The sequence below is a fragment of the Schistocerca nitens genome, chromosome 2 (genome assembly GCF_023898315.1).
Source record: "Schistocerca nitens isolate TAMUIC-IGC-003100 chromosome 2, iqSchNite1.1, whole genome shotgun sequence".
Taxonomy (NCBI): Eukaryota; Metazoa; Arthropoda; class Insecta; order Orthoptera; family Acrididae; genus Schistocerca; species Schistocerca nitens.
The window spans coordinates 458,868,212-458,894,394 of NC_064615.1; the positions used below are offsets into that span (position 1 = coordinate 458,868,212).

The window sequence follows — 26,183 nt, forward strand, 5'->3', positions numbered from 1 at the left end:
ACCACCTGTAAACAGTCCATTTCAGTTGTTTTGTGTGGTGTATTCTCCAAAGTAACAATATTTACATTAACATTTTCTTCCCATATGCAAGCTTGCATTGAATCTAATTTAGAAAAAAATTATGACCAAAATCTTCCAAATCTCCTTATTTCCCCTTCTAACACCATCACAATGTTTTGCCATCACATTTAGCTGACTCTCAATAGTTAATTCTTTTCTGAATAAATCAAACCAATAAGATTGAAGTATTTCCTTTCTCATTGTTTCATTTTGAACTTTGTGAGTCATGTCATATAATAACTGAATGTGTGTAATTTCAACCTCATTTGCATTAGGTGCAGTTAGCGGTAAATTATTTGCATCATTATTCATCACCAAACTTTTACATTCTTTCTCAAACTGACACTCATCAAGACTGCCCTTCTACTTTATCAAGAAATGTCATTCAGTAACTGAACACATTTTATTTAAACATCACTAATTGCATCAGTATTTACAACAATGATTTTCTGAATTACCACCAGTTCTGAACATCAACAGTATTTACTTGCTTTGCATCAGAAACATCATAACAAAATCACGTTTGCACTACTATTGTTAACTCATCCTGATAAGACTTCTATCTCCATACTACAAATTTTTTTAAGCTCATCTCCATGGTTTCACAGATTGTGACTCCAAGCAGCTAATGTTGATTCCACATTTACTGTAAAATAATCTATTTTCTTCTCTAAACAAACTTGGATTGAATTTGGGTTATCATTTGTATTCTGCAAACCTGATTTTAAATTACTTAGGTTACCATTAATCTGGTTCATTTTTGGATTCAGTTCATTACTAAATTGGTTTAGATCATTTTTCATACACATGCTCTCATTCACAAACCTTATTATCTATGACAAGATCCTTGCTTCCCAACCTTTGCTCTAACTTCTCACAATATACACTGTTTTTCATTTTTCTGTCAATAATTTTATCTGTATCAACTGTACACCTAATAAAAACAGTTTTATCTTAAATTGTCCTGATGTTCTTGCTGCTCCTATCAAAAACTGTCATCAGCCTTTTATATTTCAGCATTTGTCTGCAATGTTGAAATTCAGTCCCCAAGTGGCTCTTTGTTGGCTGCTATGCTGTCCAATATGGCACCAGTCTCTTCATCTTGTATTAGTGAAGTCCTTCCAATTTGGCAGCCACCTTGTATTATTTGGCTGCACAGTTATCTTTTCTACTGTTCCTCTTCACCTTTTACTATCTACATTCTCTTTTGTTTTGCTAGTGTCATACAATAAGTTCACTGTCACTGTGACTCCTAGTTCATATCCTCATAGCACTTTTGATCTTAATTTCACTGTCTACAAGTTTATCATTTCTGCCCTGTATCACTGTCTTTAAATGAACAAGTTCATTTCACAATACCCAAGCAGGGAGGTGTCCTCAGCTTTCGGTGACAGTGCTTACCTTTGTTGTCCATTAAAACCCTGGTGTCTTGATGATCAGTGTTGCAGAATATCTGTAAACCAATTTCTAGGAATTGTGCAAACGATGTTCACTACACAAATTTCCAAGTGATCTGGCTTTTCCCCCATGTTTATTATCATTACAAACATTACAATGACCAGATCAAATGTTTCTACACAAGTAGGTATCTCCACTTCTCCACTTCACTACACACAAATGTGATATTAACAACATAATCACTGCATTAAATCACAATCCTTTTAGACACAGTATTAGCAGAACACAGTGACTGTAAGTTCCATAAACAGTGCACACACTCAAGTTTTTGAGACAGTTACCAAGATGAATAAATATCAAGTGAATAAAACACAATGTAAGTCAGAAGTAAACAATATCCATCAGTTCAAGAGAATTAACACAGTTATTGTTTGATAAAAGTAAAACAGATAATTCCCACATGATCAAGTATACATAATCTAAATATTTCCATAGATATGTTAAATATGAACTTCATGAGTACTGAATACAGACTAGCTACAGTTTCTAGATATCTCAAATAGTTGTGTGAATGCTAGCTGGTCCCTGATCGAAAATTGTGGGTACCGTCCAATTATTTACAGATTGACATTTGAACATCTTGTAGTCTCAGAAATTACATAATCATAAAAAAGGGCTAGGTTATAATTTGCTATTTAGGATGTTCTGTAAGTATTAATAGTAATTTAGTTTATGGAATATATTATGGGTTTAGCAAAATAGAAAAGTTAATGAAACTATTTTATGCATCCTCGTTGGAAAAACTCCACTTACAAGTACAAATGCCTTACTGAAAATCATGGGAAAGTATGTAAAAATCACAATTAATGGGCTAATTCATTAGTGAAGTATGGCACCTTGTGCATAAAAAGCGTTTGGACAAAAGTATGATGGCATAGGTTGGAATCTAACAAGTACATCAGTGAAATCTGCAATGGAAAGTGTAGCTGGCACAAACTTTTGTGATTTCCTGACTGTAATGGTAATTATATTATAAGTTAGTTGGTTTTGTATAAATCAAAATACTTTATTGGAAAATCAGGATGCCAGTCTTTCTAATGGATGATGTCAGCATGCTCAGTTGTACCAATTAGCTCCATAGAAATTTTCTCTTGCATGTTGCATTGACTAGTCTTTCAACTATCCATATTTTGTAATTAGCAAGGTTTTCATGAAAATTACTTACACTGTGAGAATAAGCATATTAAAAATAAGACACTGAAGCATACTATAACTCAGTACTGTCTTATTTCATAATGCTATGGGGTAATGCAGCTTAGGCCAATATGTATTTGTTTTACAGAAGTGGGCAATAAGAGTGTTGTATTCCTATTACAACAGATCAGAGTGTTTGGGTTGAAGGATATAAATTTTAGATACCTCTTTTATATTTATATGTTAGAAATGGATCTGGACTATTCCCATATATAGATACCAGATGTGGCCTGTGTAAAGTAAATGCTTTGTTTGAGTTGTTAGCTATTACTGTGGTAATATACAGGAAGGAGCAGTAGCTTTATTCAAAACAGCTGTTTTCTAATATCTACACTATAGTGAATAATGATGTTTGTTTTAATAAAGTTACATTTATTAATTATACTTCAGTTATAACTGAGTGCAGAATTTGCAGAATAATAATAATACTTAAAGGATTTGGGTGCATCACCTGCAGAAATACAAATTGATTATATTAATAGATTGTACAGTTATTTTCACAAGAAAAGTGTTTTTGAGGATGATTATTAAACTAAGTCACTTTTTTCAAATTACTGTTACAAAATGTTTCACATATTTCCGTCTCTAGGCTCACTAATAAAATAATAAATCAATAATGTCCTCATTGTCAGTAACAGTTGTTCAGGGTTTTTTTCAGAGTTTTTAATCATTATTACTAAGAAACAAATGAAACATTTATGGGCAGACTATGATGGGAATGCATTGGTGCATTTCATTACCAGACAGTGCATATGGCATGCTGGCGATTAGGACTTATGAAACTGTGAATTTGTGACAATAGCAAATTGCTGGGCAGTGAGGTTATGGGTGGTGATGACAATGTGTTTTCCAGTATAAGCAGAATCGAGATAAACTCTTGACCAACATCTGAGCTCAAAAATGAAATATTGAGTGACATCTGAGCTGTCTCCTCAAAGTTAGCATCAAAGTCTCTACTCTGAGGTCTAATATTGCACCCTGTACTGTGGAGTCTCAAAGTCATCTACTGCACACAGACAATCTGTCTCCTGACATCCTACAAATATTGCTCTGGGCATGTCCATGCATCCAATTTGCCTGCTCATTCTCTTCTTCTTGTCAATCAAATGATTTTCTGACAACTTTCATGGTGGTCATTTCCACTCTCATTCTGATGGCAAAAAAGACCACATAGTTGCCAACAAATTTTATTTTATTTAGGCAATATTCTTTTGTCATAGCAAGCTGTTCATTCTCTGCAACCTGTCATCCTGTGGACACATCCTTGTATCATCTTTAGCTTTGAAAAGTGTCTATTTCTGCACCAGCTCAATGATACTGTTGCAGGGGTAATCAAATTCCTGGGTGTGCATATAAACTCTTAAAACTTGCTTCATACAGATGGCAGACATTCAGATCCAGCTCATACCATGCTTCACAGTCAGTATCAGGGGCATGCAAAGAGTGCAAATGTTGCACAAAGAAGAGCACTGCTTGTAATACATTTCCACACTAAGCCAAGCTGTAATCAGGGAGAGTAAACAGTGGAGTGTGGCACCACCCGATATGTCATTTACGTCATTCTGTGAGCCTTGCAAAACAGAGCCATAACATGTGATATCTGAGCTTACCTGTTCCATGGCATCCAAACACTGATGGAAGATGTGAACTTGAGACGGACTGACAATAACTGAGACGTTATGGGAGGAACAAGTCTGTTGAGTCTTGTTGATAACGAAGGCAAATAGTCATCGCCAACCACACTGATGTTACATCCAACTTGTTTCAGAAGCCTCAGTCTCAGTGTCTAGCTATCCTGTCTGCATCTCTGATTCAAATGGAATGACAATCTCATGAATTTAAGGATATCTTGGTTCACGAATTGTGACGTGCCATCTCCTGCTGAGACAGAGTGGAACTTAGCTGCTGGAAGCTGCCACTGCTGTTTGGTCACCGCCATGACTGATAGAAGATGTGGACAAGCCTAGGCCTTCTCCAAGTGAAGAGCCATAACAAGTGACTTTATTTATTTATTTATTTATCTCTTGTTCCGGTGATCCATGTTGTGACACTATCACAGGATATGGAACGTGTCAATTTTACAAGCTTTTGGCCAGGATTTATGGTAATACATAAAACAAAACAAAAACAGTAAACAGTAACTTAGGTCCCACTACAAAAAATACATTTTAGGGATAGATAAAGATTACAAAATAATAAGTGTTACAGAGAAATAAATATTGCAAAATATATGTTTACAATAAAAATATTCGGTATTACAAATACAAATTTGGGCATACATTTGCAATTTACAATACAAGAAATGTTAAACACTGTAGTTCAGGAACTCTTCTATTGTATAAAATGATCCTTGCAATAGGAACTGCCTTAAGGTTTTTTTAAACAAGAGATGATATGAACTACTGTCTTCAATTTGTTTTGTGAGTCACCTGATTACCATCTTGCTGGCTGTGTGGGATACTGCCTCCCTGGCTGTATGCTTTGTTGCTCATTTGGGTTCTGGGCTTCCACCATGACACCCACTGACCATGATCAGCTGTTGCAGCTGCTGTAGCACATGTCTGTCTTTGAAATCTCTGAGGTGGGCCACACTATATGCTGGTGAGCTGTGGCAGGCCTTCGGCTACAGACTCCTGATATGGCTACCTGCATGACGTTGCTGTTGTGCCCTGACATACACCACAGCCTCAGCTGACAAAGTGCTGCATCCACATTCCTTGTTGTACTTGAGTATGCAATACAGCATGCCTTTTGCTGTACCAGAGCATACATCCCCTACTGTAAAATCACAAGCAATAAATGCATTTACAGACAATGATATTTACTTGTGCTTTAGGGCATGTGACAACCACCCACATCAGCTACTAAGCTCAGCCCCCTGTTCCTGTAACATCACCATCTCACCTACTCAGCCTCCATGCCCACTAAAAATTGTGACCCAATGGGTGACCTCTACAATGCATATACATCATCTGAGCCTCTGCCCATCAGACATATAATAGGAGGTTGGGAGGGGTGGGGGTGGAGGGAGGACACTCTGCAGGTGAGACACAAATGTGCTGTGCCCCTCTTGTGTTTTGTGGCAGTTGGCAACTCATCTGTCTCATTTATGGAATGAACTTTTGGCACGTACCTGTCTGTGTCCATTCAGCAGGTGCTCTGTTGGTCTTTTACACTGACTAATCTCATCCATTACCTGAAGATAGCTGCTCATACCATTTCTCATAAAACATTACAGCACATAAATATACAATCACAGAGCATAGATTAATTTGTTGTTAGTATACCTTACAGATATAGCCTGTAGTGGCTGCTTCTACTCATTAATGTATAACCTGATTTTATAATATATGGTGTGTGAATGAATGAACTGATAGCACACCAGAATAAAAAGAAACTTTGGCTCTTAAAATTAATTTTGAAATGGGGAGCCACAGACACTTTTGAAATGGAAGCTGAGATGAAAGTAGACAATAGAAAACTATGTGAAGTTCTAGCAAAATGTAATGTCAGTCACTGAACAGCGGAAGTGTTGAATTGTTAACAGGCGTTGTCAAGCTACAGTACCAACTCGAAAAACACACACATGCATGCGCGCACATGCAAGCGTGCACACATAAATGCACGTGTGCGCGCACACGCGTGCGCACACACACACACACACACACACACACACACACACACACACACACACACACACACACACACCTGTGTTGCTACATTGGTGCTGGCTAGATGTGCAGTGCTGGGATTGCATTACAGCCAGTGGAGGGTTTTAAGGTGGGGGTTGTGTTGAGTGGGTTGAGTAGGGGAGAGAGAGGCAGGAGACAGGAAAAGGGATTTGTGGTGAGTAGGTAGTGGCTTGGAGGAAGGCAGCAGGTTTGCTGGCTAGGAATCTAGGAGGGAGAGGTGGCAGACACATGGGCTAGGCATGTGATACATGGGAATGTGGTGCATAGTGTTATGAAGACATGGATTGGGAGGGTGTGACAGGACAGAGGGAGGGGGTCTGTCATGGTGGGAGTGTGGGACAGTGGGTTAATGGGGACTGAGGCAAGAGGGTTACAGGAGCAAAGAGTGTGTTGCAAGAATGAACTCCCACCTGTGTACTTCAGAAAAGCAGGTTTCTTACATTGTGTCAGAACTTTCCTTACTATAAAATGTAATATCACATGTGCTACTAAATACTAGTGTGCTGCCACTGAAAATATCTTAGGTGATGGTTGAAATACTGTGGAAAAAGCACTGTTAACATTCTGAACATATATGAGGTGATTTTGCTATTCACCATAGCTTCTTGAGGCAGCTTGCATTGACGACTCACTGTCTGCATAAAATATTCACAATGAATCACAGTTGATGTAGAGCCACCACTGTCTAAGTTACCTGACTTAGAATACATTCTCAATTATAATATTTTTTTCATTTACATTGCAGGTTTTATGACCTTAATTGGAATGCTGTTGTTAACAGAGGCATTGAAAACTACTCCATGATATATGTAATATGGAAGTTTATTCAAACAAGAGCACTGGTGGCCATGTTCCTTTTTCTTGTTGGAACATCTATCCATATTAGTGGCGTGGTAAGTAGCAGCATCCCTAATAATGTTTTAGAATTGCTGCTATTTTTGGAAATATGTGTGTAGTTATATTTATATTATTTGAAGTTGAAGAGAGCCCCCTCCTTACTAATTATTAAAGTAGAAACACTTAGAGCAAGGCTGACAGACACAAAATCAAGCAGCATTGACATCAAGGAAAAATTCAGTGACTGTTGAGTACTTCCTATTTGTATCAATTCAGTAATCCCCCATTGTGTTCAGTGTTTGCAAAGAGTGCATAAATAATGATTTGTGTCAGATGCACAATATAATATTAAAATTAATTTTACTAACTTAGAATTGAACTCACATTTTGAATCTCTATTTTCAGTATGGCAACCTTTGTTAAAGTAAATTAATGTAATTAATGACTTAACGTAAAGTGGAGATGTTGAGTCACAGACAGGCACAATGTAAAGTCTGCTAGGACCTAATCTTCTGGCCGAAACACCTTCTTGTGAAATAGAAAACACACACACATTCACACAAGCACAACTCACACACACACGATAACCATCTCCAGCTTCTGTGGCTGTATTGTTATTCCATTCTGGATTTACCACTGGTTAATTAATGACATATTATTTTGACCATATTATATTGAAATATGTTGTCATATGATAATACAATTAAGAAAGAAAACAAACATGCATTTTTCCATTTTAATATACACTCCTGGAAATTGAAATAAGAACACCATGAATTCATTGTCCCAGGAAGGGGAAACTTTATTGACACATTCCTGGGGTCAGATACATCACATGATCACACCGACAGAACCACAGGCACATAGACACAGGCAACAGTGCATGCACAATGTCGGCACTAGTACAGTGTATATCCACCTTTCGCAGCAATGCAGGCTGCTATTCTTCCATGGAGACGATCGTAGAGATGCTGGCTGTAGTCCTGTGGAACGGCTTGCCATGCCATTTCCACCTGGCGCCTCAGTTGGACCAGCGTTCATGTTGGACGTGCAGACCGCGTGAGACGACGCTTCATCCAGTCCCAAACATGCTCAATGGGGGACAGATCCGGAGATCTTACTGGCCAGGGTAGTTGACTTACACCTTCTAGAGCACGTTGGGTGGCACGGGATACATGCGAACGTGCATTGTCCTGTTGGAACAGCAAGTTCCCTTGCCGGTCTAGGAATGGTAGAACGATGGGTTCGATGACGGTTTGGATGTACCGTGCACTATTCAGTGTCCCCTCGACGATCACCAGTGGTGTACGGCCAGTGTAGGAGATCGCTCCCCACACCATGATGCCGGGTGTTGGCCCTGTGTGCCTCGGTCGTATGCAGTCCTGATTGTGGCGCTCACCTGCACGGCGCCAAACACGCATACGACCATCATTGGCACCAAGGCAGAAGCGACTCTCATCGCTGAAGACGACATGTCTCCATTCGTCCCTCCATTCACACCTGCCGCGACACCACTGGAGGCGGGCTGCACGATGTTGGGGCGTGAGCAGAAGACGGCCTAACGGTGTGCGGGACCGTAGCCCAGCTTCATGGAGACAGTTGCGAATGGTCCTTGCCGATACCCCAGGAGCAACAGTGTCCCTAATTTGCTGGGAAGTGGCGGTGCGGTCCCCTACGGCACTGCGTAGGATCCTACGGTCTTGGCGTGCATCCGTGCGTCGCTGCGATCCGGTCCCAGGTCGACAGGCACGTGCACCTTCCGCCGACCACTGGCGACAACATTGATGTACTGTGGAGACCTCACGCCCCACGTGTTGAGCAATTCGGCGGTACGTCTACCCGGCCTCCCGCATGCCCACTATACGCCCTCGCTCAAAGTCCGTCAACTGCACATACGGTTCACGTCCACGCTGTCGCGGCATGCTACCAGTGTTAAAGACTGCGATGGAGCTCCGTATGCCACGGCAAACTGGCTGACACTGACGGCAGCGGTGCACAAATGCTGCGCAGCTAGCGCCATTCGACGGCCAACACCACGGTTCCTGGTGTGTCCGCTGTGCCGTGCGTGTGATCATTGCTTGTACAGCCCTCTCGCAGTGTCCGGAGCAAGTATGGTGGGTCTGACACACCGGTGTCAATGTGTTCTTTTTTCCATTTCCAGGAGTGTAGGATTTTGTAAGCTCATATTTCCTGCATGTATCAAAGGAAAATACAATCAAGTAAATTAGTAAATTATGACAGATAGTTTCTGGTAAATACTTACTTCAAGAGATCAAATGCGCAGTATTGCCAAGAGGCACACATAAAAGTAAAAGGGATTGACTACCTAGATTTAATCTTTGTCTACCATTGTCCTCACTACAGATGGCTCCTTCTCATCCTGGGGTCTGAGTGACCTGCAGTATCTTTTTAACCTCCTCCAGCTATCACCCTCTGTCTCTCCTTCCTAGTGAAGGAAATTTAGCTCTGAAAGCTAGATAGTGTGTTTCTTTTACCTTTATATGTGTCTGTCAGCAGTACTATACTTTCCTCCTCCTGAAGGCCAGCAATGGTCAGTTATGCTCACTCATGTTATTTCCTGCCTTTACCAATTACAATTTATTCTACCTCAGCAAAGACAAGGGTAAGCCACTGTTGTATTACAATCTATTTTGTTTAAGAGCAAATGTATTCTAGCATTTCCGTAATCTTTTTTGTTATTAACTGTGGGTAGTGTTCTCTGAGATGCATTACCTTATGTTACTGGATGCTTGATGTTTACTTCCTTTCTCTTATTCTCTTTTCCATAATTTCTCTCTCCTTTCCCATTTCTGTTCATCATATTATTGGTATCTGTCCTGGTCTGTTGTTTACTTTGCCTCTGTATAATTTGTATAATTTCTTCCTATGAAAATCATTTATATGTTATTTACAATATTTCTAACTGCACAATAGCAACAGGATTAGCACACCTGACACTTTTTTTTCTGTTATAGCTGCAAAATTATTAGTTTGTGTAACTGATGTCACTAACACACGAGGGTGCAGTGGCACTCAGTTTGAAGGTAGCCAGTTCAAATACTGGTGGTGGAAGAAGTTATCACAGCATTGAGTCTCCCTCTCTGTCTTCCCTTTATTGTCTTCGATAACACAAACACAACACTAATATTATCAGTTTCTCTGTGTGCTCCAGAACTGTTTGTTTAATTAATGAAAAGGGTGCTCCAGTTACTCTGTAGAATTCTGTGGACCAAACGAAGTTCAAAAGGGTAACAGCAGCATTCTTTTCATTAATTAACAACACTATAACTTCATACAATCTCATAACAGTCCCCTCATTCATTACAGTTGAGACACAAATCTCACGGTTTGCAGAGGGACTGCACCACTGTGCATGTTGAATGCAAAACCTTTCCAATTAGGTGGCTGAATGTGCCCCTTCAGGTTCCTCAGTCAGCAGTGTCATATGATTATATCTTTATTGTTGAGAGACTCATTTGATATATTCAAAAACAATGCAAATGACTTAGTGAATAGTGGTCATGTTTTACTAAAATTATCATCAATGAAATATATTTTTTATAATGTTAGGCAAGACAGGAATGCCTAAACCATATACAAAAAGCTATTTCCTTTTGATTTCACCTTTGGTCATTGCAATATTTTGCTGATCTACAGTCATAACTGACCTACTAATAGAAACCCACTGATGTAGTCCTTCACATGCAAATCATTACAAGGGAACTTAATGTGTGATATTTTATGTGCAGCTATCTGCTGTAAGAATGTCTCCACTTTTGAAATGGTGTTTGAAGAGAGAGCAATTCCCATACTCTATCATGTTCATCATTACACAAATCAAAAAATAAATTACAAATGGAAGATACATTCCATGTTGTGGAACATATTGCACTAGTGTTTTGTCTGCTACACGCATAACCATGATACCAACAATGTAGGAAATGACAGATTGCTACTTACTGTAAAGTAATTCATGAATGGTGTGTGTTTCTTTTTTGCTGATGAAGGCTGTGGGTGACAGCTTTATAGAAGTGTCTTTTAATTGTGCCTGTTTACAACTTAATGTGTGTTCTTAATGGTTAGTAGAAATCTGTCTTTTCCTACATTGTTGATATTCCTACCTGGAGTTTCTATTGTTTAAACATGATAACAGGTTTTGTAAGATGACAGCAATCAATGTTGCTATTTTTAACAACTGTCAAAATCCAGCCATGATCAAATCAAAGAAATGTAAATAGTTATTACTGACCATCAAAGCATATTCCCTTAAGAGAAACTTCTATTCATTTTACTATACTTAGCTTCAGTTATTTAGTTATACTACTCTGGACTCTGAGATAAAAAGCTGAAGAACTGACAGCTTGTCTTGCACATGTGTGTACAAACTACATATGAAAATTTAAATCCTACAAGTTAGTTAGAAAATGTGACAGTTTTGCCTACTCACAGACATTTGTGTAAAACTGCATTAAAGTGCTGATTTTTTTTAAATAAGTAAAAGAATTGGACTTTCATATGTCTAAGTATATGCCTAAATAGTGTAAATTAGCCCTCAAAACAGTTCAAAAACAATCACTTCTGATTTATTTTGCTTAGAATAATCTGTCTTTGTCAGAAGCAGCCAGTTTACATTCATTTTTTATCAAACTGTAATTGCTTGCAAATAATCTGATACTTGTTCCTCAATTTCTTTCAGTAAAACTTTTGAATACTCAAATATTCATTTAATTGCAACTATTCAAAATGAATATTCAAGTTATGTGATGATGTACTTGTATATCCTTCTTTTGTAATCATCTGAAGATGAATGGTGTATGTATTCAATTTTTAAATTACTGAAAGGTTTTTGTGTTATTATTTTCTATGTGTCATATTCTTCATGGTCCTCTGCATAGTAGTAGGTAATGACTGGGCACCAGCATTAAAGACCTGTGGGATGCAAATAAACAAAATGCAACTGCAGCCTACATGGAGCGTATTCCAGTGAAGGAGGCACTGTAAACAAAATTTAAAATCCAACAGTTGGCAGGACACAATATTGTGTGTAAAAATGTGCAAACCACTTGTGAAAACTAACCTGTACTTAATTTTATGAGGCAAAATTATGAGTACAGCAGGTAGACACATAAAACTACACAAAACTAGCCCTGCCTTCAGAACTGTCACCTCATTGCTTGGGACAGAAAGACGATACTCTCATCATAGGATGAGAGGGACCTTGTCCTTACAATATATTAGTCCTTCTCATCCTATGAACTGAGTGACCTGTCCCTCCTTTAGAGCCTTCCACAGTTTACCTTCTTTCTTGTCTGAACAATGAGATAATATTTTGAAAGCAAGGATAGTTGTGTGTATTATTATGTGTGTTTATCAGAAGTACTCAGAATTTCATCCTCTGAAGATAATTTTACAACTTTCAGATCTTCATTAAACATTCATAACAGGACAATACAATTGCAATGTTTATTTCAGAGAACATCAGGGCACAGAGTTATTGTACTTGATTTGGCAAGTGTTTGAATGGGTTTAAAACTTCCAAATTACCCCATACACATAAGAAAAAAATATTTAGAAATAACTTCTGAGAATAGTGTTATTAAATTGATGGTGAGTTGCTTTAGCTCTGTTTTGTACTAGTAAATGGAAAAATGTAACTTTTCCTAATGCATGGGATACCTGCATATGTGTAGAAAGTGAACAATCTTCAATTTCGTCTTCCAGCCTGTGAAATATAGTTGATGTTCAGTATTTGGGTGTTTTCAGTGAAAGTTATTAATGCAATCTTAAATAAAATGTTACTGATGAAATCTGTGAAATCATTTTAGGTGGCAGTAGTAATTGAGGAGTGCAAATATTTTTTCCCAGCAAGTGGGTCTCAGATGCAAAGAAATTGGAAATAGGTGTCCCACAGGGCAGTGTTCTTGGCCCCTTATTATTCTTGCTTTATATAAATGACATAAAAAATCCTAATATTTCTACCAAAATAATGTTGTTCGCAGATGACACTAGCGTAATTACAAGTGATGATAAAAAATCATTAACCACCAAAACTGATATAGTCCTGAAATATATTCAACATTGCCCACAGGGCAGTGTTCTTGGTCCCTTATTATTCTTGCTTTATATAAATGACATAAAAAATCCTAATATTTCTACCAAAATAATGTTGTTCGCAGATGACACTAGCATAATTACAAGTGATGATAAAAAATCATTAACCACCACAACTGATATAGTCCTGAAATATATTCAACATTGGTTTAATGCTAATGAGTTAACACTTAACCTAAGTAAAACAAATTATATACAGTATGGCAAAGCAACTCATGATATGGACCTCCAGTTAAAACTAATGGATAAGAAGATAGAGAGTGTACAATCCACAAAGTTTTTGGGTATGCACATTGATCAAAACTTAAGCTGGAAAGACCATCTCAAGTACTTATCCCAAAGGCTCAATTCGGCATGTTTTGCATTGAGGATATTATCTAGAGTATGCAGCACAGACTGTACTAGACTAGTGTATTTTGCTTACTTTCAGTCCATCGTGTTTTACGGCATAGTGTTCTGGGGTAAAACTAAATCAAGCTTAACAGATATCTTCAAATTTCAGAAAAGAGCTGTATGAATCATAACACATAACTCTCCAAGAACTCATTGTAGGCCCCTTTTCAAAGAATTGCAAATACTCACAATACCATCACTGTATATTTTTAAAAGCATTGTGTGTACAAGAGCACATATGAAAAATCTACGTACAAATGAGGACTGCCATAATTATAATACTAGAACTCGTAAGAATTTGTATGTAGAAAGGGTAAGGACAACACAAACCCAAAAGCATGTAAGTTATTTTGGAATAAAACTCTACAATGCTCTGCCAGTGTACATGAAGGCAATAGCAGATGAAGTAAAATTTAAGACTGAGCTTAAAAATTACCTTTTAAGCAAAACTTTCTATGATGTAGATGAGTACTTTGATTGTGTGTAAATTTATTGCCAAAAATTTTAATTTATATGTCTAAATTTGTACTTTTAAAAAATGCCTTGAAAGTGATGTTCCATTATTATGTCTGTAGTACTTGTACTAGTATGATAACTTTGTTGTGACAATTCCTACATCATGTAAATGACATACAGGAAGATAATAAAATGAAATGAAAATGAAATGAAATGACAGGATCTTTTCAGGCGATAATGATACCACTAATATAGCTCCAAGATGGTGTTGAACCATAGTATGAAAAAGCCCCTATTGCTGGTCTCCACAATTTTGAAAGTGGGTATTATTTAGCCATTTTATCTGTATTGGTGGAACTATTAAAGCTATTTTATTCTCCTGAAGTAACTCTCAGTTCCTTGCAAAAGAGGTTTTCCATGCAAAAGGTGGTCCTAATATTATTATACAGATAGTTATACTCATCATGCATTCAAGTATCTAAATGCAACATCAAAAGGTGAAGAAATTATTGTGTGTGGGAAATTCAGATCATAATCCGATTACTGATTTCCAAAGTATTCCAGTCAGCAGTATGGTGTTGTTTAATTTCAGTTTCATCTCATAGTCTAGTGATCTGAATGATACATCAAATTTCTTTTTGGTAAAATACTATTACTTGTGATGTTGTAAAATGCACAAGGCAAAATAAAAATTGCATTTGTTCTCTTGATCAAAGACATAGAATAGAAATAATTAATATTAAAGTACTTGTCATTGTGCAGTTTACACAATGTTTTCATAACAATACATTTAAGCAAATGTGAATAGGGTTTGAATTTGTAATGAGAATAGCTACTACATTTCCTTTCATGTACAAAAAAATTATACATATTTTCTCCCTCCAAATTTTACATTTCTCACAAAAATAAGTTGTACTAACTGTAATGAGATGATGTTTCTGCTGTTGAATCTAATTCACCCAGAAGAATATATTCATTAGTACCGTACTATCAATGGGGATCTGTTGTTTTCAAATTACAACAAAATGCAATTTTGCTTCTTAAAAATGTAGCTCATCATTCTGTGTTTAGTTATCTAGCAGGATTGTTAAATTTTGTCCATGTAATCTGTGATAAAAACTCACTTCTACTGTATAGTTAAAATATTCTTATATCTTATATATTTCTCTCATATATCTCTTATATCATTGTTTGTTCTACAGAAATTATATTCTAGTATATATTTTTTCCCATAGGTCTCTTTCTTGATAACATCAAATGGCAAGAATAACATTCCAGAGAAGACCACTACAAAATCACCCATAAATGGGCTGATGGCAGATGAGTCAGCTACTGTTCAGTCTTCTTCAGCTAATATTTATGCTGCTTTTGGTTATGCTTTAGCAGAGTTTTTCTCATCAATATTTATCTCATGGAGCTGGAGCATGAACTACAGGTCTGTTCTTTATCTCAATGTGAAACAAATAGTAGATGGACCATATCAGAAGGATGTAGATATTTTTATATGTTACAGTATCAAACAAGAATAAGTAATATCTATGCAGTGTGTCTCTTACAAGCAAGAAAGTTAATTTTTCCCAGTCAATAGGAAAGGATGGAGGGGAGAATCAGTCATGGTGAATGTAACATGAGCTAAGAAACTTAACTCAGTGGCTACTGGCCCTTTTGCATGTGTAGATCACGCCGAGAATGAACGAATGTTGAGGTTGTATTGAGAGTCAAGGTATAGTGAACAATCAAGTAACACTGAGCCAAAATTCTTATGTGTTCTAGGAGGCTTACAGGGACAAAGGCATGCCCATAAGATGTGTTTCTGGGCAATATAAAATATTCAAAGATGGTTGATAGATATCAACAACTAACTATGTGCTTGACATGATAAATGTCACCAACAATGAAATTTCAGATGACAAACAGTATAATCTTTTTCTGTATTGCAGAAGTCAGGCAGAAAAAGAAATAATGTAATATACTATTGAGCAGAATCAAGGAAAGCCCACTTATGATGGTGTAACAACCCCAGAAGATGTGTAACTGAAGAGACAAAAACAATAAATCGTGTTTTGCTTCTCAACCTAAAGATGCCACATGGAGCTGCAGACAGGCAGAATGAACAGACTGTTACATATAAGCTTTCAGTCAAAGCCTTCTCCAGAAAAGAAAAATGTACACACATTCACACAAGGAAGCACATCACACACACACACACACACACACACACACACACACACACACACACACACACACACACACACATGACTGTTATCTCTTATTATCTGTTCATCTGTCCGGAATCAAAAATTCTGACCAGACAGCCAGAGATAGTGGTTTTGTGTGTGTGTGTGTGTGTGTGTGTGTGTGTGTGTGTGTGTGTGTATGTGCGTGTGCACTTGTGTGAATGTGTGTGTGTTTTTCCTTTCTGAAGAAGGCTTTGGCTGAAAGCGTATAAATAACAGTCTTTTCGTCATGCTTATCTGCAACTCAATGTGTCATCTTTATGCTGAATCGCAAATATGTCATTTTCATAATCTTGTTGATATTCCAGTCTGGACTTTCCATTGTTAGAGATTGTGTTTTACTCAAGCAGGACTCCTCAAAATATGTTTCTTGTTCAGCCAGACACTTATGTAAATAGGGTACTTTTTCTGAAGAAAATCATCACAAAATGAAAGTACGTAGAATAATAAGTTGAGTTTGCTGATATCATATGGTCTTCCAGCATCATCTCTGTAGCAACTGGTAGTACATATCGCGAACAAAAATATGATTGTTTGCAATATTGGTTTTAATCATCCAAGTGTCCAGTATTATGAGAGCATGATTAGTGCATGTCAAGCATCCTGTAATGATGTAGCTTTAGAATAAAGTCATATATTATTTGCATATTGCAATAATTATTAATTGATGATAGATAAATTTCAAAATCAGCATACTGGGCTGAGAACCCTTCCATGAGGGAGGCCTTGCTGTAGTACATACGGGTCCACTGTATCAATGCTTAACCCAATGCATTCCCAAAACTGTGAACCAGCCCACAGATAACTGTGATAAAAGTGTTTTACTGTTACTGCAACCTGTTGAATGTCATACTCCATTGACATATTGAAAAAGACTGTGGAATGAAAGCTGTGCTGTACAAATGCAGACAACATGTTACTTTTTAATGTTGCATGATTATTTTTGTGAAGCCATTTGGGGTTAAGCAGGGATGGCTAGAGGACAAATGTAAGGATGTAGAGGCTTATCTCACTAGGGGTAAGATAGATACTGCCTACAGGAAAATTAAAGAGACCTTTGGAGATAAGAGAACCACTTGTATGAACATCAAGAGCTCAGATGGAAACCCAGTTCTAAGCAAAGAAGGGAAAGCAGAAAGGTGGAAGGAGTATACAGAGGGTCTATACAAGGGCGATGTACTTGAGGACAATATTATGGAAATGGAAGAGGATGTAGATGAAATGGGAGATATGATACTGCGTGAAGAGTTTGACAGAGCACTGAAAGACCTGAGTCGAAACAAGGCCCCCGGAGTAGACAACATTCCATTGGAACTACTGACGGCCTTGGGAGAGCCAGTCATGACAAAACTCTACCATCTGGTGAGAAAGATGTATGAAACAGTCGAAATACCCACAGACTTCAAGAAGAATATAATAATTCCAATCCCAAAGAAAGCAGGTGTTGACAGATGTGAGAATTACCGAACAATCAGTTTAATAAGCCACAGCTGCAAAATACTAACACGAATTCTTTACAGACGAATGCAAAAACTAGTAGAACCGACCTCGGGGAAGATCAGTTCGGATTCCGTAGAGATACTGGAACACGTGAGGCAATACTGACCTTACGACTTATCTTAGAAGAAAGATTAAGGAAAGGCAAACCTACGTTTCTAGCATTTGTAGATTTAGAGAAAGCTTTTGACAATGTTGACTGGAATACTCTCTTTCAAATTCTAAAGGTGGCTGGGGTAAAATACAGGGAGCGAAAGGCTATTTACAATTTGTACAGAAACCAGATGGCAGTTATAAGAGTCGAGGGACATGAAAGGGAAGCAGTAATTGGGAAGGGAGTAAGACAGGGTTGTAGCCTCTCCCCGATGTTATTCAATCTGTATATTGAGCAAGCAGTAAAGGAAACAAAAGAGAAATTCGGAATAGGTATTAAAATCCATGGAGAAGAAATAAAAACCTTGAGGTTCGCCGATGACATTGTAATTCTGTCAGAGACAGCAAAGGACTTGGAAGAGCAGTTGAATGGAATGGATGGTGTCTTGAAGGGAGGATATAAGATGAACATCAACAAAAGCAAAACGAGGATAATGGAATGTAGTCGAATTAAGTCGGGTGATGTTGAGGGTATTAGATTAGGAAATGAGACACTTAAAGTAGTAAAGGAGTTTTGCTATTTGGGGAGAAAAATAACTGATGATGGTCGAAGTAGAGAGGATATAAAATGTAGACTGGCAATGGCAAGGAAAGTGTTTCTGAAGAAGAGAAATTTGTTAACATCGAATATAGATTTAAGTGTCAGGAAGTCATTTCTGAAAGTATTTGTATGGAGTGTAGCCATGTATGGAAGTGAAACATGGACAGTAAATAGTTTGGACAAGAAGAGAATAGAAGCTTTCGAAATGTGGTGCTACAGAAGAATGCTGAAGATTAGATGGGTAGATCACATAACTAATGAGGAGGTACTGAATAGGATTGGGGAGAAGAGGAGTTTGCGGCACAACTTGACCAGAAGAAGGGATCAGTTGGTAGGACATGTTCTGAGGCATCAAGGGATCACAAATTTAGTATTGGAGGGCAGCATGGAGGGTAAAAATCGTAGGGGGAGACCAAGAGATGAATACACTAAGAGATTCAGAAGGATGTAGGTTGCAGTAGGTACTGGGAGATGAAGAAGCTTGCACAGGATAGAGTAGCATGGAGAGCTGCATCAAACCAGTCTCAGGACTGAAGACCACAACAACAACAACAACAACATTTGGGTTTGTCATCATTCTTGTCACATTATCTGGGAACTCAGTTTCATTTTTCTTTCTTTTCATTCTTTTCTTGTTTAAAAATGCTCCATATCATATTTGCTTTATTTTTATAGTGTTTTATACTTCATTAATGATACATTTGTCACATTCTTGATAATAACTGAAGTGTATTTAAGATATACAGAGTAATGGAATTTAGACTCTTTATTCCATGTCCTTTGAATTAAGTATAACTGTCTCTTCCTGGCATAAGACACTTCAGTTTCAGGTGTCCTTTATTATATCTCTTTTCCTCTGTGTAACAAAAACATTAGTCATGCTGCTGAAGAGATATGTTTAACAAAGAGTTAAAAGTTGTATCTACACTGGATACTTAGTAACGCTTTCCATTTATCTTTCCATAATTTCTCTCTAAATATTGTAATTAAATTGTTGAGTGTGTAATACAGCTTTTTCTCCCATGATCGAATTCCAGTGGGTTAGCATTCCTTTTATGAACACAATGATGATTAAACCATTCAAGTTTGTTTTTAAATCTAAAATGTGGATGTAATGAGGATCTGAAAAAAAAGAGATTCCTATTTGCTGTTCCTATCTATTAAGAAAGATTCAAACATTGGGGTTTGCTTGCTTTCACTGCCTCCTTGTCCAAGAGCTTCTCAAATATAGGGCCACAGTTTCCAACATACTGCTTATTATGAGCTCAAATTTTGCATGAGTTCATTTAAAGGTATATCTGTACCCATACTATACTTGAACAAAATCTGACATGAAAGAGAGGGAAACTATTTAAAAATGTGATCTCTTGTCTTGGGATGATCCATTGGTGATGAAGAACTGGGGCAGTTGTGGCTGATGAAGTTGGGGCTGCAGATTGTACAGAACAGGTGATCATGCCAAAGGCAACCTGTGGGACAGCACCTCCAGAGTTGGTCTTCAGCAGAAATCCCATGCATCCAGTGGCCTTTTGGTTTCCAGATGGTGGCTAGAACCCAGGTCAGATAGTCGCAAGTGATTGTGCCCACACCAGAATGCCAGTATTATACCAGCCTTGGGCTGGATACTGGGAATGATGAGGGTCCAGTAGTGAGAGCAGAGTGAGAACGATCTGAGGCTCTTCCCTAAAAATGGCATGGCCCTGTAGATAGTCTTGTGTCCATCAGCCATTATAATTTAATTTATTATTTACTACAGAAATTGATTGGTAATGTTGATTGTTGCCGACTTATGTGGTGGGCCTTAATCAAAATGATATTACATTCAATTCTGATTTACAATTAAATGCTTTTGTGAAGTTCTCTTTTTTAACAATATTAATCTTCAGTGGAATTAGACTCGCTGAATCTTAAAACATGAGTATATAAGTTGAAAAATGGAATAAACTTTTCATATTAATTTTCTCGACTACTCCCAACATCACCACTGCTGAAGCCCAGGCTATCCGTGATCTGAAGGCTGACCGATCCATTGTCATTCTTCCGGCGGACAAGGGTTCCACGACCGTGGTACTTGATCGTATCTCCCATTTCATCTTCATCTACATCCTCTTCCATTTCCATAATATTGTCCTCAAGTACATCTCCCTTGTATAGACCCTCTATATACTCCTTCCACCTTTCTGCTTTCCCTTCTTTGCTTAGAACTAGGTTTCCATCTGAGCTCTTGATATTCATGCAAGTGGTTCTCTTTTCTCCAAAGGTCTCTTTAATTTTACTGTAGGCAGTATCTATCTTACCCCTGGTGAGATAAGCCTCTACATTCTTACATTTGTCCTCTAGCCATCCCTGCTTAGCCATTTTGCACTTCCTGTCGAACTCGTTTTTGAGACATTTGTATTCCTTTTTGCCTGCTTCATTTACTGCATTTTTATATTTTCTCCTTTCATCAATTTACTTCAATATTTCTTCTGTTACACAAGGATTTCTAGTAGCCCTTGTCTTTTTACCTACTTTATCCTTTGCTGCCTTCACTACTTCATCCCTCAAAACTACCCATTCTTCTTCTACTGTATTTCTTTCCCCCATTCCTGTCAATTGTTTCCTTATGCTCTCCCTGAAACTCTGTACAACCTCTGGTTCTTTCAGTTTATCCAGGTCCCATCTCCTTAAATTCCCACCTTTTTGCAGTTTCTTTAGTTTTAATCTACAGTTCATAACCAACAGATTGTGGTCAGAGCCCACATCTGCCCCTGGAAATGTCTTACAATTTAAATTGAAATTAAGCTTAGTAAATTCAGCTTGGTATGTGGAACAATTAACAGAAACCTAAAAAACAAAACCAGGAAACACAATCAATTAAATTTTACAAAACTGTTACAGTTCCCACACTGCTCTGTGGAAGCGAGACCTGGGTGATTACCAAAAAGAAAGAAAGCTAGATTCAGGCACGAGAAGTGAAATTCCTTAGAGGTGTTATAGATGCACAAGAGAAGAAAGGCTAAGAAATCAAGATATTAGAGAAGAACTGAAAAACTTTAGCCTCAATGATAAAATTCAAGATTACAGAAGAAAATGGAATGAACATCTACGCAGAATGGAGAGTGAGAGACTTCCCTTAAAGGCATGAAATTATAAGTGCCATGGGAGAAGAGATAGAGGAAGATCCTGACAGAGATGGGTACCATAACAGGCAATTCCTGCCTATACCTGCCTATACCTGCCTATACCTGCCTATACCTGCTGATCAATCAGAACATTATGATCACTGACAGGTTTATATCAATAGTAGATTGATATAAAGCTGTGTACGTGATAGCAGCATCACCCGGCAAGAAATGGCTACTAGTCATACACACACATGGTGCATGTAATATCAGTGAACGTGCTCTGTGTGTGTGTGTGTGTGTGTGTGTGTGTGTGTGTGTGTGTGTGTATGTAGAATGGGGAAGACATGTGATCTACATGAGCTGGACCAAGTGCAGATTGTGATGCCCCATAGGCTCATAATGAGCATTTTAGAAACTGAATAACTTGTCAGGTGTTTAAGGAGTGCTGTGGTGAATGTCTACAATATGTAGAGAAACAAAGATGAAACCACATACAGACATTGTGGGGTTAGGCGGCCACCCCTAATTACAGATGTCAGACACCGTAGGCTGGGCAGTCTGGTAAAACAGGACAGGAGGCAAACTGTGATGGAACTAATCTAAGACTTTAATGCTGGGCAGAGAACAAGTGTGTCTGAACATGCAGTGGACCAAGCACTCTGAACACTGGGTCTCCACAGATGATGACCCATACTTGTGCCAATGTTAACACCACGACTATGACTCAAATAACAAGGTGACCATTGGCACAAGACATTGGCACAGTGGCAGAGTGTTGCACGGTCTCATGAATCCCGATACCTTCTTCATCATACCAATGGGAGGGGAGTTGTAGGGAACAGCTCCTTGTCGGTACTGTTGGACAGCAACAAGCCAGTGGTGGCACCATTATGCTCTGGGAAACATTCACATGGGCTTCCATGGGTCCATTGGAGATTGTGCAGAACACCATGATGGCCAAGGAGTATTGTACACTGGTTACAGGCTACATACAACCCTTCATGATGATCATGTTTTCCAATGGCAGTAGGATAATGCACCACATCACAAGGCTATAAGTGTGATGAATTGGTTCAAGGAACACAGTGGTGAGTTCCAATTGATGTACCGGCCCCCCAACTTGCCAGATCTGAATCCAATTGGACACATCTGCAGTGGGACTGAACATAGTGTCAGAGCTTTCTGCCCCCCCCCCCCCCCCCCATCCCAGGAGTTTATGGGAATTAGGGGACTTGTGTGTGCAGCTGTGGTGCCAACTCCCTCCAGCAATGTACCATGGCCTCACTACTTCCATGCCACAACACATCGCCACTGTTATCCATGCCAAAGGTGGACATAGCAGCTACTAAGTAGATGGTGATAATGTTCTGGCTCATCAGTGTACATGTGCAGTAACTGCATCACCAAGTTGTCTCACCGTGTAACTGATGTCAATATCTTTTTATTGGTGTTTCACATGTTCCCTTAACTTGTCTGTAAACACTTGTAACACAGTTATAAATAATAAATGTTTAAGCTATCCTTGTGGATTTGTTGTAAATAGTCTTCAAGGGTGTGCCACTGTATCACGACGTGCAAATTCCACAATAATTCCTCGGAGCAACTGTCCAACATCTTCAGCTGGTTCAACTTTGTTGTTGGCTAGGTATGACTGATGGTATCTGCACACTGATGCCCCATTATTAGAATATGCCCACAAAGAATGCTCAGGCATGGATATCACACATGCGCAATGATTTACAGATAGATGGTGCCATATTCAAATGCCCTCTGCTGAAAATCACACAACGGCTCTCTTGCGGGTCCACAGTATGCTGCATTTGCTAACAGTGTGGCCAGATGTTACTCACCAAAGACGGTACTAGACCAATGTTGTGATGGATCTGTTATTGGAGAATCTTGTTTTTCCCGTTGTGATTTAATAGCAACCACTGCAGGGTTCCAGCTTGTGTTCAGTTGAAATCCTGCATCCCTGTTGATGAGATTATTGGCTGTATGTTGCAATTCCAGAAAGATGGTGCCAGGAATAAAATTTCCATCTTTTCATAAATCATGCGATGTCATGTATTCAGACAGTGTTCCACAATTGCCAACTTTACCGCTTGACGGAGGCATGTATGATGCTAAGTTCACTGCAGTGTTCTTGTATAGTGCAGCATGTCTGGTTGGCCTATATACACTGCCCCACATTGACAAGGAATCTTGTACACACCACATTTCCTCAGGGCAAGATCGTCCTTAACCAAACCAAAGAGGTTTCTCAGTTTTGCAGATGGAAAAAAAAAAAAAAAACTTAATTCCATATCTTCCAAGAACTCTTCTGATTCTTGATGACATGGCACCAAAATATGGCAAAAAAGCCAAAGCAGTAGCTGTCTTTGTATCTTCAGTCTGCTCCATAGATTGAACTGGCCTGGGCTTGAATGCATTACGTATATGTCTCTCAGAATAACCGTTTTGTCGGAACACTGTCTTCAAATGTTGTATTTCACTCAACAGGCTTTCAGGGTCAGGTACCACATGTACTCTATGAACTAACATTCACAATGCACTACCACATTGTGCAGGATGATGGCAGCTTGTGGGCTGCAGATATAGATCTGTGTGCGTTGGCTTGCGGTAGATGCTGTGTCCAAAGGTTCCGTCTGCTTTCCTTTGTACCAAAACATCAAGAAAAGATAAAATACCATCTTTTCCACTTCTGTTGTGAAGTTTATATTTGGATGGGCTGAATTCAGATGCTGAAGAAATGTAGGTAGAGTATCAAGTCCATGTGGCCACACGATAAATGTATCATCCACATACCGCAGAAAACAAGAAGGTTTGAGAGTGGCTAACGGTAGTGCTTTTTCTTCAAAGTCCCCCATAAAATAATTGGCCGCCACAGGAGACAGAGGGCTTCTCATGGTGGCTCTGTCCAATTTTTCAAAATATTTGTCATGAAATAAGAAATATGTTGAAGTAAGTCACATGTTTAAATGATACTACTATGTCATCCTCAAACTTGTTGCTAATGAGCTCCAAAGAGTCATGCAAGGGCGCCTTTGTAAATAAAAAAGACACAACATTGAAACTTACTAAGAGATCTGATGATTGTAATCTAAAAGTTTTCAGGCGACCTATGAAACATTCAGAGTTTCGAATATGATGGTTGCACTTGCCTACGAGAGGTCCCAACAGTGATATCAGATATTTGGCAACAAAATAAGTAGGTGCTCCTATGTTACTTACAATGGGATGGAGAGGCACCCCAGTCTGATGGATCTTGGGTAGGCCGTGGAGTCTAGGAGGAACTGCAGTCCGCTGATGGAAACCATTAGTGACTTGCACTGGACTCAAGCTCTTCCTGATGAGTTCCAAAGTTTTTCTCTAAAACCTACCCGTCAGATCACTTTTTAATTTACTATATGCAGGATCATTGAGCAGTTTGTATATCTTTCTGTTATGTTCTGTGCGTGAGATAAGCACAGTAGCATTTCCTTTGTCAGCAGGTAAGATGGTGATGTCTTTGTCTCCTCTCAATTCTCGTGGAGTATTTCTTTCAGCTGAGGTGATGTTAAAACTGGACCTCTTAGGGGAAGCTTAAGTCAAGATGTGGCACGTCTCATGCCTAATCTCTTTGGCAGCATCCTTAGGAAGTTTCAAAACAGCCTGCTCTATTCCACTAATCACATCTTGGATGGGAATGGTCCCTGGTGTCAAAGTCTACTCCATGACATTAAACATGGTACGTCTTCTTGGTATGTCTTCTTGCATTCGGGCTTTGAGTCTATCATATTTAGTCATTTGATGAAACTTAGCTTGTCATTCAGTCCAATCAGCCACTGCTCAAGTGGCGCTGTCTACCCAGTTCCAGGATACCACTGAAAGGCTCACTGAATCTTCAGATGGAGCGTTAGTAATTGTCTGGACACCAAGCACAATTCCTGATGTGTATAGTGCACCCATTCTCTCAAAAGTGCTGCACTCACCTGTCATTTAATTCTAATGGCAGCTGCAGACTTTATACAATGTTTAAATTTAGCAAACAAAGGGATGGTTTGCTTGTCATGACATCTCAGTAAAAACGTAAGGCTGCTTAACAATCTATCTCTTTAGCGACGTAACTTGTCAAACTCACATATGTTCTTCACCATCTCCTCCCTGTAAAGGTACTGAATGTGACTCTTCCAGCTTTCCCAGCAGATATGTTGTAAATAGTCTTCACGGGTTTGCTGCCAGATCATGTTGTGCAAATTCCACACTAGGTTTATCAAATGACTAAATACTATCAACTCCAAATCAGACACATTGCACAGTACAAGAATGCTGTGATGAACATCAGCATCATACATGCCTTCATCAAATGGAAAAGTTGGCAATTGTGGATTACTGTCTGAATACAGGACATTGCATGATTTATGAAAAGACAGAAACTTTATCCCCGGCATCATCGTTCTGGAATTGT

General features: G+C 38.5%; 1 protein-coding gene across 1 annotated transcript in view; it reads left to right on the forward strand.

The window, feature by feature from the left end:
* Positions 1 to 26,183, forward strand: part of LOC126236346 (ATP-binding cassette sub-family C member 12-like) — a 535,156-nt gene that overhangs the window by 47,098 nt on the left and 461,875 nt on the right. Inside the window, exons 5-6 of the mRNA XM_049945576.1 lie at positions 7,150 to 7,297; positions 15,437 to 15,636. Coding sequence (XP_049801533.1) covers positions 7,150 to 7,297; positions 15,437 to 15,636 — 348 coding nt within the window. The remainder of the gene's footprint in view (positions 1 to 7,149; positions 7,298 to 15,436; positions 15,637 to 26,183) is intronic.